General features: G+C 54.2%; 1 protein-coding gene across 3 annotated transcripts; it reads left to right on the top strand.

The window, feature by feature from the left end:
* The first annotated feature begins 1118 nt into the window (after window positions 1-1118).
* On the top strand, window positions 1119-18168 carry LHX6 (LIM homeobox 6). 3 transcript variants are annotated; one of them, XM_054174232.1, is made up of 10 exons: window positions 1119-1212; window positions 1818-1883; window positions 2233-2415; window positions 2496-2617; window positions 8334-8554; window positions 11066-11166; window positions 11251-11346; window positions 13330-13504; window positions 14229-14332; window positions 16004-18168. In XM_054174232.1, exons 1-10 carry the CDS (start codon window positions 1138-1140, stop codon window positions 16022-16024), a joined length of 1164 nt encoding a protein of 387 aa, XP_054030207.1. In that variant the 5' UTR covers window positions 1119-1137; the 3' UTR covers window positions 16025-18168. The 3 variants fall into 3 exon arrangements, with proteins under 3 accessions (XP_054030207.1, XP_054030205.1, XP_054030208.1); XM_054174230.1 differs by having other exon boundaries at window positions 1138-1212; window positions 1743-1883; XM_054174233.1 differs by having other exon boundaries at window positions 1163-1212; window positions 1756-1883.

The following is an 18168-nucleotide window of genomic DNA, read 5'->3' as shown; positions in this document are numbered from 1 at the left end:
ATCCAGCTGCCTTGAGCAAGCAGAGGAGAGGAAACTGGCTAGCTCAAGGGCTGAGAATTGATCCTGAGGCCAGGGAAAGGCAGAAGCTGAATTAAAGTCACCCTGTTCCCAAGCCTGTTCTAACTGTGGCCCACAGAGTGCCTGGTCTGTAATTAGGAGAGCAGAAGAAAACATCAGTGTTACGGTGTTGTGCCGTGGCTCCTACAGCCCTGCATCCTGCTTGGATGCAAACACAGCCCTTGTTGCCCCGTGTAGGGGAACTGTTCATGGCTGAGTTGCTGAGAACTCCTACATATTTCTTCTGGAGCAGCTGGAGCTGATTCAGACCCTGCCAGCGTGGATGGGTGTTTGAAATTGTCCTTTCTCAGCACTGCTCCTCCGCACTTGTCTGTGTGCCCCGTTGCTCTGCAGAGCCCAGGAGGGGCTGGCAGGCCCTAGGCTGAGTTTCCGAGAGGTTTCTCGGCCTTTCTTGCAACCTCAATGTTTAAACCTAATGTCTTGTATTTATTCGAAAACGGCTTTCATCTGATTTCCCTCTCGGTTAACAATTTAGCTGTCAAATTCAATAACAGCGAGGATCCATCCCCGGCCGCCATCAGCTCACGTTACCGTCCTGCAATTACCCCGTGGTGGAACCGCTGCCGGGGCTTTGCCGGGGAATTATCAGGTTACTAATGAAGCCCGGGCAGAGGCGGGCGGCCAGACGCCGCGGTGCTGGGTGCACCCGATCCCGCCCCACGGGCAGCGGGGGGAGGCTCCGGGGCCGCGGCCGATCCCGGCTGTGCGGGGCGGTGCTGGCCCGGGGCCGGTCCGGCCCGGCCCGTACGCCCCGTCGGGGCGGGCAGCGCCCGTGCGGCGAGGGGAGGACCGGGCCGGACCGGGGCCACCCCTCCACCCCACCTCCCCACTCCCCCCAACCCCCACCGTCAGTGCCGGTGCCGCAGGTAGCAGGGCACGGCGGGGCGGGCAGCCCCCGGGGCGCGGCGGGGGGGCTCTGCTTCCTGCCCGGCCCGCGGCCGCCCCCGGCGGGGGAGCGGGGCCGTCGCGGCTCCCCGCCCTTCCTGCCGCGGCCGCGGGACGCGCCGCCCGCGGGCACGGAGCGCGGCAGCGGCGGGCGGAGCGGGGCGCGCCCGCCCCATGCACCGGAGCCATGAGGGCGGGCAGCCCCGGGGACCGGGCCGCCGCGCCCCGGCCGGCGCCGAGGCGGGCAAGGTGAGGGTTGCTGCCGCCGGTGCTGCTGCTGCCGTCGGGGCCGGGAGCGGGACTGGGCAGCCCAAGGCGGGCTCGGGCTGCTGCCGGGGACCAGGGCCGGAGACGGGGCTGGGGCCGCTCGCTGCCTCCGTGCCTGAGGGGAGGATTTTCCATCCCGGCGTTTTCTGGGGCGTTTTGTGCTCAGCAGAGGGAGAGGGGGGAAGAATTTCGATTTTTAATTACTACCATTAAAAAAATCAAATTTGCAATTCTTTGGGTGGCCTGATGGATTCCCTGATTGACAGCCGGAATTGACACTCTGGGTACCTCTTATCTCGGGCATTTACGGCAATTTCTAATTGCAGGTAGTTTGTGGGGTTTTTTCAGCGCTTTGGCTCGCATGGGAACCAAGCGATTACTTCAAGAGGCCCGGGTTAAGTGCAGGCAGGGAGAGAATTCAATCCACATTCAAATTGCTTCATTAAAGAGACGCAGCTTTTGTTGTAAAGGATTTAAATGGCCACTAGAAAGTTCTTATTTATTGTTTTGAGGCGGTTTATATAGGGTGCCCCGCGCTCGCCCGGCGCATGGAGCCGCAGCCTTCCTCTCCCGCTCTCTCCTGCAAGGTGATGCCGCCGGAGCCGCTGCCCAAGGGGAACGTCCGCTGCCTGGACCCACACGCCCGAGCCATGGTAAGAGGGGCCGGGGGCTGTAGGGACGCACCGGGATCTACTGGGCCGGGGGCTGTGGGGACAGAGTGGTCTGGGAATACTGGGAGCCGCCGGAGGACTCTCAGGGATGTACCGGGCCGGGAGCTGCCACTGTGACACACCGAGCTGGGGATGCCGGGGGCTGCAGGGACCAGTCGGGATGTAACGGGCTGGTTGCTGCTGGGACTGTCTGGGACCCACTGGGCAGGGGCTGCGGGGACCCACCGGGCCAGAGGGATGCTGGAGGCTGTGAGATGTCGGGACGCTCCGGGCCGGGTTTGCGAGGACCGCGGGGCCCCAGTTAACGGTCTCGCGGCGGCTCTCCCTACAGTCCCAGCCCGACGGGGAGCCGCTTCCAGGTGCCCTGGAGAAGGAGGACGCCCGCTCAGCGCCCAGCACACCCTCCACACCATCTGTCTGCTCCCCGCCATCCTCCTCATCCTCCACGCCGTCGGCCGGCAAGAACGTCTGTTCCAGCTGCGGGCTGGAGATCCTCGACCGGTACCTGCTCAAGGTGAGCGGCGGCGGGGGGCGGCGGGCGGGCGGCGGGGGGCGGCGGGTGGCCCCGGGTCTCAGCCCCCTTCTCTGTCGCAGGTGAACAACCTCATCTGGCACGTCCGCTGCCTGGAGTGCTCCGTGTGCCGCACCTCGCTGCGGCAGCAGCACAGCTGCTACATCAAGAACAAGGAGATCTTCTGCAAGATGGACTATTTCAGGTAGGGGACACGGGCTGGAGGGCAGCCAGTGGGGCTCAGCATCCTCACCGGCTGCCGAGGAGGCCGACTCCGCTCCGATGCTGGCGGGTAGAAGGTTTGAAAAGCCTCTGGGCTCCCTGGAGAGTCCAGGCAGAGAAGCATGTCCTCGGGGCACCGGGAGGACAGGGATTTGGGGTGCAGCTCCATCATCTCCCGGAGGAGTTCCTCCCGAAAGGGTTCCTGAGCCCCTCGCTCGGGGCTGCACGGGCCTCCCTGAGCCAAGGCACTGCAGCGGGAACCCCTCCGGTTGCGCGGCGGAGAATTGTCCCCTCGCCCAGACACACGCCCGCTGAACGGCATTGCCCCGGGCTCTGCTAGGAAGCGAGTTAACGCGTATCGAGGGAACTGCGGTGCCGAGCGGCTCTCGGAAACCTCCGTCTGGGATGTAGCACCGCAAATGCCGAAGCATCCGTGGCAGGAGCGCGTTTAAGAACCAAAACAAATTACCAGCAGCACAGGTCCCGGTAATTGCGGCTGGGCCGGGGCTCGCTGGTGCCGTTGGGTTCGGTCTGGAACCGCATCCCCCGGGAAGCGTGCTCTGCAGGGGGGCTTCGACAGTTTTTTGGTTATAAACCTGAAACCAGGAATTTTCTCCCAAAAGAGCGGTATGAGGGGACAGAGGATCTTGAGTTCTTCACTGGAATTTAACTAAATATTCCAGCTCCTCGCTCTGATTTTCCTCATCCCACTGGGATGAGGGAATACAGTTTTCCTCGGGAGGAAGGGGAATCACGGTCAGGAAATGGGAATGACCCCGGCGGGGGCGCGGGGGGCTCGGCAGCATCCTTCTGCCGCGGCCAGCGGGGCAGTGGAAATACCTTTGAGATTTCTCCGGTGTTTTTCATCGAGAGGGTTTTCACGTACCGGGTTATCCGGGGTTCCGTGCGCCGCTTCGCGGGCTCCCAGAGCCGGATCAGTCCCCGAGAGGTTGGAGAACTCCGCTTTCTTCGCCCTCGTCTTTGTTATTTTTGTGTATTCTTAGTTTTAAACTGTTATTTATTTGTGGTTTCACTGAAATCTCCATCATTTTCAACAGGAGGGTTTAGGGGTGTCAGTGCTACCGCTGTGCTGCTTCTGGGCACTTTCAGCATTCTCATTAATTAATAATCGTTCCGATGGCGTTAATGATTTGATTTTTATTTCTCTTTAAATCTTTAAAAAGAGTGGCATTTCCAAATGCGGTTTTAAAGCACCGGCTGGGTCTCTAAACTGCCTCCGGGCAAGTACAGCCAGTAACAGCTGTTAAAATTAACCCCGGTTAGCTGAAAGTCCCCTCGCAGCCCCCTCGTTCCGGCGGAGCTCTGCGAGTCCTGCCGTCGTCACCGGGGATGCCGGGGCAGAACCAAAACGAAAATCGCTGAAGGGACAGCGGGACCCCCCTGATTCCTGGGCGGCTGGTTCAGGGGGCGGAGGAGGCTGCCAATCCGCCCTTTGCACTTGACTTTTGCACAGAAAGACGGAGTTTGGGGAAGGAGTTTTTTGGGTTTTTTCTGTGGAACGCGGTGCGGAGGGAGCGGCAGGTCTGGGAACCGGCCGGGCGCTGGGCCTCTCCAATCCCCTCAGCCCGCTATGACCGTCGGCTGAGCTCCGGGCAGGCTCCGATCGGTGCCCGCGGCGGACAGCGGGGAAGGGTCGCTCCCGCCGTTCCCGGGTGGAGCCGCCGGGTTGAGCCCCGTCGTCGAGACCGGTCCGCGGTCGGGAGCCTCTGCCTAGAGCCGGGGCGGGTCCGGGCAGACATTTCTTAGCTGCCCCGCGGCTCGGGGGGCGGCTCGCCCGACCTCGGCACCCTCCCGACTCCAGGACCATCCTGGCCAGCAGGACAGGCTGAGCCCAGGACAGCCGGGACCCGGCACTTGGCAAAAGACAAATCTACCTTGTGAGATGGGGTTTAGTATCTGTTATTTACTGCAGATGAAGTGTGGGGCTGTTGTGTTTTTTTAAAGCAAAGCAGAAACCCCATCCTAGCACGTGCGGGTCTGTGGAGCCAAGGCAGATGGGAAGGGTTGGTGGTGATGCTCTCTGCATGGAGCACACGGTGGCTTTCATCCTACCAGCACTGATACCCCGGGAAATGGGGCTGGTTTTGGGCAGCCAAGGCTGGGCTGTTCGGTCTGGGCTGAACATCCATGGACACTGCACCACTGTCCAACAGAGTGTTTGGGCCTGGTCTGCCTGACCTTCCCTTCCCTGTTCATGTGAGGGGCTGCACAAGTGCTGGCGCTGCCACGGCTCCGTGGCCTTGTATGCGTTTTTAAGCGAACGCTGCTGTTTCCTGTGTCTTGTCAAATAATTGCATGTGGCATCCAGGGCTTCACTGATTTGAGGAGAACCAAATTAAAATTGGAGCTCATTGAGCAGAACGTTGTGCTCCTGGGCGATGTGAAGGCTGCTCACAGCCAACCTTGCATGGCTCTGGTCAAGGAAGGCCTGATGTGATCCCAGTCTGATTCCCGCTGTGACTCTCATGGCTCACTGTCGCACTGGGCAGCCCTTGTGCACACAAGCATGAAGTCACTGACCCTGGTGTTATGTTCCCGGGGCTTGGCACAGCAAAAGAGCTGTGCCACAGGCTAGCCAGCACCTGCAGCCGCTCTGTGGCTCAGATGGCCTCTTTCACACTTACCATTGTGTCCCACTGGGATGATGCTTCTGCTGCAGCACTGCTATGCTTGGTATGGAGATGGATTCACTGCAGCAGCCCGCTGCTGGTCTGCTGTGTGATTTGGGATGATGTCTAGAAACCACAGCTGACTCCAGGAACTGTACTAGAGGCTTCCTATGTAGCAGGCCTGGGAGGGGACTGGGATGTTTGTAGCTGTGGCTGGCTCCAGGTAGCCCTTGTTGTGTCCCTGCAGGAAGGGATGTACAATAGGACTCAGGGAGCTGTGGCACCTGGGTGCAGGTGGCATGTAAAAGCCAGGATGCACTAGAATGTCCTCCTGCCTCTGTTCTTCCCACACCCCAGATGTTGCAGCTGCCCCTGGGGGAGGCAGGATGAGTCTTTCCAGGATGAGTCTTTCCTGGTAATGTTGTCGGCAGTTTACATCTCCTGGTGTTAGCGATTATGGATAGCTGGCAGCACCCGACCACAAAACATGCGTGTGGGGCCTGAGCTGATGGCTCTGGCAGATGTTGATGCTGCCCTGTCCTGTGCTATGATGCTGGGCTCAGGGAAAGCCTCTAGCTCTGTGTCTCCTGCTGCAGTATGGCCCTGCCCTCATCCTCATCCTTGCCAGACAGGTGGCAGGAGCCATGGGATGGTCCTCTCCTGGTGCCCTGTAGCCCCTTGCTGGCAGGTCTCTTCGGGCTCTCAGTGCCCTGTGAGTGGTGAATTAAAGTCTAGTTTTCTTTCAGAGTCATTGCTTCCAGTGGTGACGGGTTGGGGCAGCTGCTTGTAGGCATTTCTTTCCCCGTTCCTGTGTTGCTGGTGGTAGCAGTGCATGCTGTGACAGTCCCTGCTGGGTGGCAGTGGGTGCCTCTGCCTGGCCCCAGCTCACCTTGGTTTCTGTAAAACCTGATTGCTGTGGTCGCTGCTGGAGGCAGATGCTGGCCAAGAGCCATGAATGCAGCATCAGTGGCTGCTGGTGCTGCACCCTGCACATCTTCCATGCCTGCATGTAGCTGCTGAGCCTTAATCGCTTGCTGGGCACTGCTTGTGCCATGCCTTGGCAGGGGACAGTGATGCTAGCCCCTGCCTGTGCTGGCTACCATAGCCCCAGGAACTCTCCAAGCCTCATCAGCCCATGCCTTGCTCCCTAGGAACTGCCACCAACCTAGGCATCCCACCTAGCCCCAGGGGACACCACACTGTGGGGCTGGGGACACCTGAGTGTATCCCCCAGTTCCTAGCTGGTGTGTGATGGGGGCGTGTGACTTTTGCAACACAGTGCCCTGAGCCCCAGTCTCCCCTGGGTCTGGGAGCTGCTGGGACACACTCATCCCTGTGCTATGCCCCACCTCCCCGCAGCAGGCTGTGATCCGAGCGGGGAGCAGCGATTACCACATGCTATTAGCTTGGTGAGCCTGCCCCTCGTTTGATACAGTTCAGCAAGGACGACTGTTTATATAGCACATTGTTCAAAGTAATTCAATTTACAGGAATGATCTTTACTTCTAAATAAAAAATTAATACAGTTCTTTTGTTTGTGCGTTTATATAAACTAGCTGGCACAAAGTCAGTTTACAATGTTCCCATCTGAAGTAAATTAGTGAAGTCTCTTAGCTAAGTCTCTGTATAATTTCAGCACAGAAATGTCCTCTCTGAAACAGTGCTGTTGGTTTTTTTTTTTTCCCCCCTTTTCTTGGTCAGCTATGGTCAGGCTGAAAAATGGAAACCTTTTCTTTCTCCCAAATAGTTTTGCAATTAGTTGTTGCAGCACACGATGGCCTTTCTGCATCTTGCTGAGCCCGTGGTGAACAGCAGCTCTGTGGCATGGGGTCAGGCACAGGCAGCGAGCGGTGGTTGCCGTGGGCTGACTGTGGACAGGGCTGGCTGTGGACAGGGCTGGCTGTGGACAGGGCTGCTTGGGCTGACTGAAACCCAGGGATTTGCAGTGCAGCATGTCTGTGCCATGCAGCGTGTCTGTGCCCTGCAGGATGTTTGTGCCGTGGGGGGTGTCTGTGGTTCTTGGAGGTCTGTGGTCTTGGTGTTTTGTGCCTGCACTGAGAAATGCTGGAACTGCTCAGGCAGGGGTGTCAGTGGATAGCTTGAGGGTAAGGACCATGCAGTGCCCAGATGCAGTGTGAGGTAGGGTGGGACTCTTCAGGGAGCCTGAGGCAATGGTGGGTACACTGGGGAGGGACAAGGAAGCTTTGTTGGAGCCAGTGCCAGCTCCGTGGTGACAGAGGAGATGCTCGCTTCTCCCCTCCTGTTCTTGCTGCTGCTTGCTGCAGTTGTTATTTTAAGCATCAGTTACACTAAAATGCAGAAGGCAAATGAAGGCCATTCCTGACCCTTTCTGCAGGCAGCACCTCCCAGTAGGCAGCGGCTGGAGGTTCAGGGCCACAGGGCCATGTCTGCAACTCCCCTCTGTCAATCGCCTGCCCTTGGCTTGCAGCAGCTGGGCAGAAATGGGGAATTTTGGAAGCACTCAATCACCCGGCGCCCAGAGCTTGCCTGTTTGTTGCCTCCTCACTGCACTGAGCTACTTTCCAGCATAACTCACTTAAGTGCAATTGCTGTCCTCTTGCAGTGAGGAGACTCCTCGTAGGAGGAAGAAGCAGATGCATGTGCCTGTACGTGTGAGGAGCAAACAGATGTTTTGATTTATGGCAGTGGGAGAGAACCGGCTCCGACACAGTTTCCATTCAAGTCTCACACGGGCTGTTATCAAAAGAAAAAGCCCACGGGCTTGGAAGCTGATTCATGGAGCTGCGTCACCTCGGCTCCTTGGACATGTCTGCTACCATGGGGCCAGGGCAAGTCACACCCTGCTCCTAACCACACTGCTGCCCTTGCCGCTGCCCATGCCACTGCCTGTGCCAATGCCCATTCCACCTTTCCATAGAGAAACGGTGCTGGTGGGATCATTTCACTTCAGTTCTTTCTCTGCGTTGATATTGTGGGGTTTGGGCTGGATGGGGTGAGCAATAGGGCCAGCAGCAGTGCCCGTGCCCCAGTGTTGTGCTGCCTGCCCTCACCTGGCTTGCCCTCACTCTGCCTCTTTTCCTCCTGCAGCCGGTTTGGTACAAAGTGCGCCCGCTGCGGCAGGCAGATCTATGCCAGCGACTGGGTGCGGCGAGCGCGAGGCAATGCCTACCACCTCGCCTGCTTCGCCTGCTTCTCCTGCAAGCGGCAGCTCTCCACTGGCGAGGAGTTTGGCTTGGTGGAGGAGAAGGTGCTGTGCCGGATTCACTACGACACCATGATAGAGAACCTCAAGAGAGCGGCGGAAAATGGTATGCAGCCTTGTCGTGGCCTTTTGGAGCTGACCCTGTTCCCTGTGCTGAACCCCATCACAGTGTGCTGGGATTGGTCCTGTAGTTGTAAAAATGGGATAATGGGTGGTCCTGGGGGATGGGGGATTGGAAGTGAGGCCCTGGACTCACAGAGGGCTCCTGAGGGTGGCCAATGTGCCTGGCAGACCTGTGTACTGTGGGCAATGCTGGGGACAACACCGTGGTCCTGCACAGCCTGGTGTGAAGTACATGAGGAAGCTGCTGGGATTTTGAGGCTGTGAGTCATGAATTTAAGAAGGTGGGAAAGCTGGCCATCTGACAAAACCTTCCCATCATTTTCCACCCGCCCTGCCTGCCTGGGGATGTGCCTCTCCCAGCTGGACCACGCCACTGTTGTCCCCACTGCAGCATGCCGCAAGCAGACGGCCAGCCTCTGCTTTCCCGACCAAGTCTGTGACACTGAGGTCACCCAGAGCTGCAGCTCCTATCCCCTTAGGCCCAGCCCCATCCTTCTAGTGTGATACTGGCCGGAGAGATGCTTGGAGGAACATATTGGTGTGGGTAGTCTAATGTGGTACACAGGGAGAACAGGTAGTGCCAGGGGCTGTCCAGTGTTGGAAAGCACCTGGGATATGGCAGTGATCACAGCTCAGGGGACAGACAACCTCCTGGGCTTCATGCAGCAGGAACTCACTGAGGCTGGGTTTGTTTCCCTCTTGCATTTGTGCCTGTGGGGAGTGAGGGCCATGGCAGCTTCAAGAATGTTTGCTTTGATCACATGCTTTTGTTCCCACGGCCCCACACCCAGGACCCTGCTGAGGCTTTGCTGGGGCATTGCCCCTAACTGGCAGCTGAGCTCCAGCCTTCTGTGCCACTTGCTAGTGCTTGGTGGGCACCAGGAGACAAATGCCATGCCTGGGTCCATGCAGCACGTGAAAACCATTAACAACCTGACAAGAAAATAATCAGTGTTTCTGTTTACAGTGGTGAGTAAGAGAATAAAAACAGAGTGCCCGGTTGGGCGGAGAGGGTCCTGGCTCGGGACATGGCTCGTGGCGTGTTGGCTCATATGGTTGGCTGCTGTGAAGGCACAAGAGAGGTGGTGGGGAGCAGAGATGGAGGGGAAGAAGCTGTGTGGCCTGGAGGAGGAGGCTGGTGTGAGGATGGCAAAGTGTGTCACTGGGGGTTCCTGCAGAGCCATTACCCCAGCTAAGGGCTGAGGTGATAGATTTGCAGCTGCTGTTAAGGACCTGGTGGTGTTGGCTGAGCTCCATTGTGTTGAGCAGTGCTGGGGCACACTGTCTGTGTCTGTGTCCAAGTATTTTCTGGTTTTGAGAAGGGGACAGGAATCACTTCAGAGAGCTGCAGTTGCTGCAGTGAGGGCCATGCTCCCCTCCTCCAGTAATTACCCAGCAATTTCTTCTGCACATGAGGTTTTACATACAAGAAAAATAAACAGATGTTGCTGAAGTCAGAGTCCCATTCATCATCTGAAAAGAACAAGTCAAACTATATGAGAAAGTCCTTCAACTCCAGCCAAGACAATCACAGCCCAGTCCAGCTTGCAGTGCATGTGCCGGGTGGTGCAGGCGCATCCTGGGAGCGGGGTGAACGCCAACACTGCTCAGGCATCTTCCCTCATCCATCACTTGCTGGTGCTTCACCCGCACTGTGGAGAGGGCCAGGCATGACAGGCTGTGGCAGGGACCCCAGTGAGGAACCCTGTCTCCGGCTGCCTTGCCCACAGGCTCTGTAGCTGTGCAAGCATGGCTGGGCTTACCCCAAGGCGGGTGGACAGTTGCTTCCCAGCACATCCTCCTTCAGTGTGGTTGCTGCCCAGAGCCTGGGAATCACATTTGGTTCTGTGACCCATAAGGCCATGGAGATGGTGCTGCTCCTGATGCTCTTCTGGGACCCAGGAGGAGAAGTCTGGGGTGGATCTGAAGGATCTGGGAATGAGGAAAGGAACAAAAATACCTTTGAAACAACTGATGGAGACAGCGCCCATGGGGGAAGATGAGGTTGCAGGGAGTAGTGTGGGGCAGGAGTGGTGGATATTGGTGAGCTCTGTGGAGGCAGAGTTCACTTGTGAGACATTTCTTGGAGGCTGTGGCCAAGTGGTGGCCACAAGTGAGGGCTAGCTGAACATCAGTACTTTCCTTCACACATCATACTGACACCCATCTCCTGCTGCCATCTCCCCATCCCTCTTTCCCTGCAGCTTCCAACAACTTGCTGTATATTTTTTATTTCAATGGTGACCTCCTTGGGGATGTTGGTGTCTCCTTCCTGGTGTGTGGAGGGGCTCAGCAACCTGGAGCAGCTCCCGAACAATGGTGCCCATTCTGCTCTTTCTGCAGCTGCCTGCAGCAAGGCAAGCTGTGGGTGTCCCATGCGGTGATGCCAGGCTTGTTTCCCCCCAACAGAGCAGCTGTTGCATGCAGGGGTGGCAAGCAGATTGTTGGGCAGGGCAGTTTCTGGCCTGTGACACATTGAGCTTCTTTCTTGTAGGCAATGGGATCACGCTGGAGGGGGCTGTGCCCTCAGAACAGGACAGCCAGCCAAAGCCAGCCAAGAGGGCTCGCACCTCCTTCACTGCCGAGCAGCTGCAGGTAGTGGGACTGGGCCAGGGGACTCAGAGGGACTGTGGCTCCCCAGCCTCATCCTGACCCTTTCTCTCCTCTTCTCCTGCCCAGGTCATGCAGGCACAGTTTGCTCAGGACAACAACCCCGACGCACAAACGCTTCAGAAGCTGGCAGATATGACAGGGCTCAGTCGGAGAGTCATTCAGGTGAGGTGGGCAGCGTGCAGGCACCATTGGCCAAGTAGCACCAAGCTGGGCAGGGGGTGGACCAAAAAGCTGGTACTAGATAGGACTCACATCCCTGTAGCTCCTTGATCCCACCACGTGTCAGCCCCAGGACTTGCAGCATTCAGCAGCTTTGTGCTAGCTCACCAGCCTGTCAGCTTTGTGGGTTCTTGTCGATATGCCAGTGCTGTCCTCCCTCTGTCTTGCTCATGGGCTTTCTATTTATTTTTTCCCCTTATGATGCAATAAAAAATCCTAGCATACAGCCCCAGCCAGTCCCAATAAATTGTTGGGCAGGAAAGCTGCTGTCCCTGCAGCCCTATGCTCTGCCCTGACGGCAGGCATGGACAATGCGGGCATTTTCCTGGCCATTGGCAGCTGTTCCTGCCATGAGCAGGTAAAATCAGTTGCTTCAGGAAGAGTTTGGGCCGAGAAGTTCAAAGAGAAAGGAGTTTTGCAGCCCCAGGGGACACCGTGGGGACTTCCCTGCCACTCTTGTGGTCTTTGTGAGAGGAGGGAGAGCAGTGCTGTTAGGACTGAGAGAAATGTCCTTCAGCAACTTCCAGCTTGGTGTCTCTGGGGACAGCCTGGCTTTGCCCCTCAGTGACATTTATTCTCTTGACTTTAATGTTCTGCTGACATATGTTCTGCCTACAATAAAAACACCAGCGATTAAAACAAATTTGGAGCTTTCATCCAGGATTGTTTTGCCAGCAGCACATGTAAATTTCGTGTGTGAAAACCTGGCTTGAGCCTCAGTTATTGAGATTCTTCATCTCGCTAAGACCAAGCAGCCTGCACACTGGACTGTTTTTTATGTGGATATTTTTAAAAGGCTCTTTGAGTAGGAAACGATTTGTCAAATGCTTACAACAGTTTCCTTCTCTCTGGTCCAGTGTGCTTGGCCTCAGGGCTGATCTTCGCTCAGCCTTGCAGAAGATTTTTACTCCCAGCTATCTTTCAAAAGTTAAAGCATAAGAAAGAAATCACCACACTGGCATTAAAAAAAATCCTCTTTACATGCATGTTTTAACTCTAAGATGTAATCCCCTAACTATTCCTTTAATTAAAAGCAGTGATATATATGCAGAGGGCTCATACCTGCTGTTTTTATGGACTAGGGCTGTATCCCACACAGTACTCTCCTTTCTCATCTTTAATGTTCTGCTGCTGTGGTTTCTGAATACAATAAACCACAAGTGATTAGAACAATATTGTTTTCATTGTCCCTGTAGTCATGTCTTCTCCTACTCTAAGCTTTTACTCAGTTTTGTCTCCTCTAGTCCCTCGCCTTGCCAATGCTCACACATTTCCCAGCTGATCTCAGCCGTATTTTCAGGCTGGGCTGGCTGGGTTTGAAGGTTAAGATCTAAATAAGACCTTGAAAGATACTCCCATCATTGGCAGTGGAAGCCGTGCAGGGATGAAGTTTTGCATGTGCAGGGATGGATGAACCCAGCCAGATGTGGATACAAGAGGTGATTCTGCCTGGCTGGTACTGTGCTGATACCAAGGCCTTTCACAGCTCTTCCTGCTGAGGGAGCAGATCCTTGTTAAAACTGTGTTGGTGTGAGAGGGAATAAGGTAATCATCAACGTGAGTTTCTGCATCACCTAGTCAGGGTATTTCACTGAGTGACTCCTGCGACAAGCCTGAACGTTTAAATCGCCCTAGTAAAGAACAACGTTGGTTTTGACCAAGACGAATCAACAGTGGAGATGCCACTGCAGGCATCCTAATGCCTGCACTGTCTTGAGCCAAAAGTCTTTCTCTGGTGAGAGTAAAACCACCAAACCCTGGAAGCTGGTGGAACACTGGTGTGGTATTTCAGTGTGAAGATTTCTGAAATTGATTCCTTTGGGGTTTTTAATGGTTAGAAGAGACACCCACCGCAGGGGCTTGGTGAAGGAGCACACTTCAGTCCAATTGTCTGCACTGACACAGGGTTTGCTGCTTTTGTTTCAGGTTTGGTTTCAAAACTGCAGAGCCCGCCATAAAAAACACACCCCCCAGCACACAGTGCCACCCTCGGGAGCCCCCCCGTCCCGCATCCCCTCCTCGCTCTCTGATGACATTCACTACTCGCCCTTCAGCAGCCCGGAGCGGGCCCGCATGGTGACGCTGCACGGATACATAGAAAGTAAGTGTGGGCTCACAGGGCTCTGGCAACAGGGCGCTCAGGGAGGGCAGGGCAGTGGAGTGCTCCCTGGGAGCAGGCAGTAAACAGCTCGATGGCTGCCATGGCTCATGGTAGCCCCATGAGTGCTGTCAATAATGCCCTTGTACTGTGGGTGCACAGCTGGTGCACCTGCTGCTGCTCCTCTGATCTGATGAACTTTGCTTTGGGTTTTACTGAAGGACCACTTACAGGGAGCCCCAGATGAGAGAACTAGGAGTGGGGGGGGGCTGCTGCAGCCTCTCTTACTCCATACCTCATCGCCAGAAAAGTCACTGCCCCTGATTTTATCTGACTTGTTCTTGGCCCTCCTTGTACTTTGTTTGTCATGGAGAAGAGGCATGAATGTGTGCTGTTGAGCATGGTGGTCAAGTGATCTTCCTGCTCAGAAGATCAGAGTTGCTTTCTCTAACTGCTGCCAAGTCTCAGTGAATCATTTGTGAGTGGCAGGCAGCTTTGACCGTGCCTGAAGGGAGATTTTGGCTCCATGACCATTGTGAGGTTTCTCCCCTCCCATGCGCACATGGGCTGTAGTAAAACCTGGCTTCCTGCAGCCCCTTTGCCTGATCCATTAGCGCCTTGTCTTCCGTGCTGTCCCCAGCTGCTCCCCACTGGGAGCCTGATTGTGCTGGTTGGTGGGTGTGTGTTGTTTGTAGTAACAGAGGCTGAAGCCTCTTCTCATCCACAGGTCAGGTACAGTGTGGACAAGTGCACTGTAGACTTCCCTACACTGCTCCACCAGTACACCTCAAAGCAGACATGGAAGGACCACTATCTAATAGGGGTGAGAAGGTAATTGTAGTCCCTGTTGCAGGTTTTGGGGCCAAACCTTGACTGTAGCAAAGTTTTTTGTGTAACCTCATTGCCACCGCTGTTTCTTGCCAGCATCACTGCTTCTCCATGATCTCTGGCAGCTGCTGCCCTCTCATGTGTCTTAGTTTTGGTGGCCCTAGATTGATGTACCAACTGCTGGTGACAATGATCACTTTGTCCTTCACTGAATACCCCTTGCTGTTGTGATGTTCTGGGATGCTGCTGTGCCTTGTGTTCACCGATGGCTTTTGTCATCCTCCTGCCTGAACTCCCCTCTCTGCTTTCTCCACATCCTGTGTGCAATCAGCTCCCTCCTCCCGCTCTGTTCCTCAGCCCTCTGCACACACTGTTGGTGCAAACAGCAACTGGCTGTTAACAGCAGAGCAGGAGGACCTTTAGTATGCGCTAACTTTCCAGTTTTTCATGAGTTACTAAGAAAGATTCATTTCTTGGGGATTTCAGTATTGCTTAAAAAAATAACAACTGGCTGTTACAATATCTGAAGTAGGAATGATATTTCACAATGTCTGGCCAGGAAACACTATTGCATCTTGATATTGTTCTGCTCAGCACCCAGTGTCTGTCTGTTCTAACACACAGCTTATTTGGGGGAAAGTCTTTTGAAACATGCTTAGACTCAAGATTTTATTTAGAATCCCACTTAAAGTGGTTTCCTTCTGAGGAAACGCTGACCCTCTGGCAGCTCTTACTGGTTTCAGCTTTTGTCTTTACTGTTAGTTCTCAAGCATCTCTCTCTGTTCAGTGCAGCAGTGGTAGCTCATTAAGCTCTGTTTTGATAAGCACAAGCAGGACCAGAGCAAAGTTACTTTTTCAGCATAAATGCTACCATTTTGTCATGATGTCTGCACAGCAAGCTGGAGAATTTTCAGAAAATATTGTACAGTCCTGGTGCTGTCATCCAGTGAAAGTTCACTGCAGCAAGTAGTTCCTCTGATTTAAATGCAATTACTTACTCACAGCTGTTACAGAGCTGGGTTCTCAGGACACAGAGCTGCCCCTGACCAGCTCCTTTTCCAGACAATCACTTGCACATTGAATTCCTGAAACCTGAAGCAGCCTCTTTTTCCACATCCAAACATTTTAAAAGGCAGTGATAGCTGAGATCCTGGGAAAACACATGTGAATGCTTCTCTTGGGGTACCCAGTACAGTGGCTGTGGGAGAACCAATCTGTGACCAGCTGAGTGGCTGCTTCCTCAGACTGATGGCAAGGGCAGATGCTGTATTTGCAGAGCAGTGAGGAGCAGTGGTTTGAGGTGGATAGGGGACTGTTGGCAATAGTCTTCATCTGTCATGGTAGCTGCATATCAGAATGAATAATTTTAACACTGGTTTCAGTGTGTTGCCCAGTATGATGTGGTTTCATAGCTAAAGGTGTGACCAGAAGTGCATGTCTCTTTCAGGCTGTGTGTTGCCACAGTCCTGTTATCTCTGCCTGTGCCTTCCCTGCCCAGCTCTGTTCCATGGGCAGGGCTAGCAGCTCTGCAGCAAGCAGTGGGTCCAGAGAGTTTTTTTTGACTGGGAAGTGGCTGCCACAGCAGGGCACATGCCTGTTCTGTTGGGCCCTGAAAGCACATTTCTGCCTGCCCCTGAAAGTAGCTAACTCTCGGCTCCCCTTTCTCCCACCTAGGTCATCCTCTTTCAGTACTGACTGCGCGAACTCTTCCTCACCTGCCCATGGCGCTACCAGCACCACTGCCCCTCAGCCGCTGAAATGCAGCCTCCAGCCCAAGGCAATGGTTATCAGTCATGCAGGAGAAACTCAGATCCAGCACTCTCAGTTATTGCCATTGACCAGCACCTAACAGCCACTATTATTTCTCCAGCGACACTCTGTGTATGTGTGTGTTGAGTGCAGAGTTACATTTTTCACTTGTTTCTTGTGGACTTGTAGAATGACCGTGAGTCTCTCCAAGGCAATGCCAGACACAGTCAAAATTAGTGACTCTACTGTGCTTGCAAATCTTGCTCCCATCCCATGGGAATATGAATGAACAAGAACATGCTGAGTCTCAGGGGGATCGATGGTCACCTCTGAACATAAAGGAAGGAGGAACTGATGTGGTTTGGCCTGATTCTCTTTTTGCACCAGTGAAGCACTGTCGGTTCACGGACATCCCTCCTTATTTCCACTTGCATGTGTGAAATCTGAAGTGGTCTTTTTGGCTCAGCAACTCGATGTATACACAGACCTTCCTGAGCCAAACTCGTGGGTAGCCAAGACTCCACTAAGTGGAAAACATGATGCCAGCTGGAAATAGGCAGTTTTTCTTCCTTCTCAAAGTGCTTTAGAATCACATGTCCTTTGATCACTCTAAGGTAAGTAAATCTTAGTGTTTTTCCCCCCTGTTTTATAGAAGGGGAAACCAAGATGTCCTAAACTGAGAGGAACTGTGGGGATTGGTGGCAGAGCCAGGTTTAGCACCCTGAAGTTTTTGATTGTTGACTTGTTCTTAGAACGCTGAAAATCTCTCTCCTCTCACAGCCATCTGCCAAATGGTTTTATTTGATTTTGGTTTTGGTTTTTTTTTACTCTTGTTCTTTATTAACAAGCTACTTCATTTCCTTGGAGTCATATTGGATCACAAATGGGTGATTTCAGAATGTACCTAAACAAAACTCTCAGACACTCCATACTCTGAGAAAGCCAGAAAGGAAGCTGGCTGTAAAGGTGTTAGAAATGTTCTGCCCTGGTGTGGATCCAGGTTCAGTCAGTGGGAAAAGCGGGGTAGAAACTGGAGACCAGTTAAAAAGGTGAAAACCACAGTAAGGCCAGCAGGAATGGTAGCTAGCTGACTGGACAGCAAGGTGATGGGATCTGACAGTGTTGCTCTGATTCCCTCTGCCCTCTTGTTGCTCTCCCTTGCTGGAGTGTGGCTGTTGCTCCTGCCAAATCCTCGGACACAGTTGCATCCTAGGGGACTGCTGCTGTAGGGGCAGGCACTGCAGGGCTCATTGTGACAGCGAAGGAACTGCTCAGCAGTCTGGCCCCAAAGCAGGAAAAAAATCTCTGAAATGATGCTTCATTGATGGTAATAACAAAAAGTAAACAAGTAACCTTTGCCAGCCCTTCTCAGTTTGCACCAAGCCAAGAGCAGGTCTGTAAGGAAACCTCTCTCCACACAAGCACATGGGTCTGTCTTGCTGCTAAGTGTCTGTGAGGCTGCACTTCCAAGAATGTGAAAGCCTACTATGAGCCACAGTTAGTGCAGAATATGGCTGGACTGTGCCTGAGGAACAGAAGACAGGAATCCATCCGTTATATAACTTGTTTTTAATCTGAACTGTAGATACACGTGATTTTGTCTCTGGGAGATCCTGGATCAATCTCCAACATCGTCCGGGTAGGCAGCCAGCCCGTGGGTTTGGCCAGCCCATATCACACACACAGCAGGCCCCCTCCTGACCGTGCCCCTGGGCTCCAAGTGGCACTGACAGCTGGACACGTAGCTCTGCTCGCTGCTCTGTCCCATGGGCAATAGCATAAGGAGATGCAGATGTCTGCTATGGTGGCCACCAAGGTCTTTCAGTTGGAGAAGTAACTGAGTACAAGCATGCATTGATATTTGTTGGAACAGACATACACATACACACACACCCCTCTGTGTGTGTGTGTATGCAGTAAAAAATATACAGAGAGAGAAAGAGTGTGATGGCAATACCTTGGACAGTTAGGCCAGTATTCTGTCTAATTGCAGCTAGCAGCTCTATCCCCAGTTTAAAATAACATGTGAAAGAAGAGAGGAAATCATGTCCACAAAGTGCTGTTGTCACCTCCTGATGCGCAAATAAGCA

This window comes from Dryobates pubescens, chromosome 29, assembly GCF_014839835.1.
Source record: "Dryobates pubescens isolate bDryPub1 chromosome 29, bDryPub1.pri, whole genome shotgun sequence".
NCBI lineage: Eukaryota > Metazoa > Chordata > Aves > Piciformes > Picidae > Dryobates > Dryobates pubescens.
Note: the sequence above shows the minus strand (reverse complement) of the source record. Positions and strands in the feature narration are given on the sequence as shown.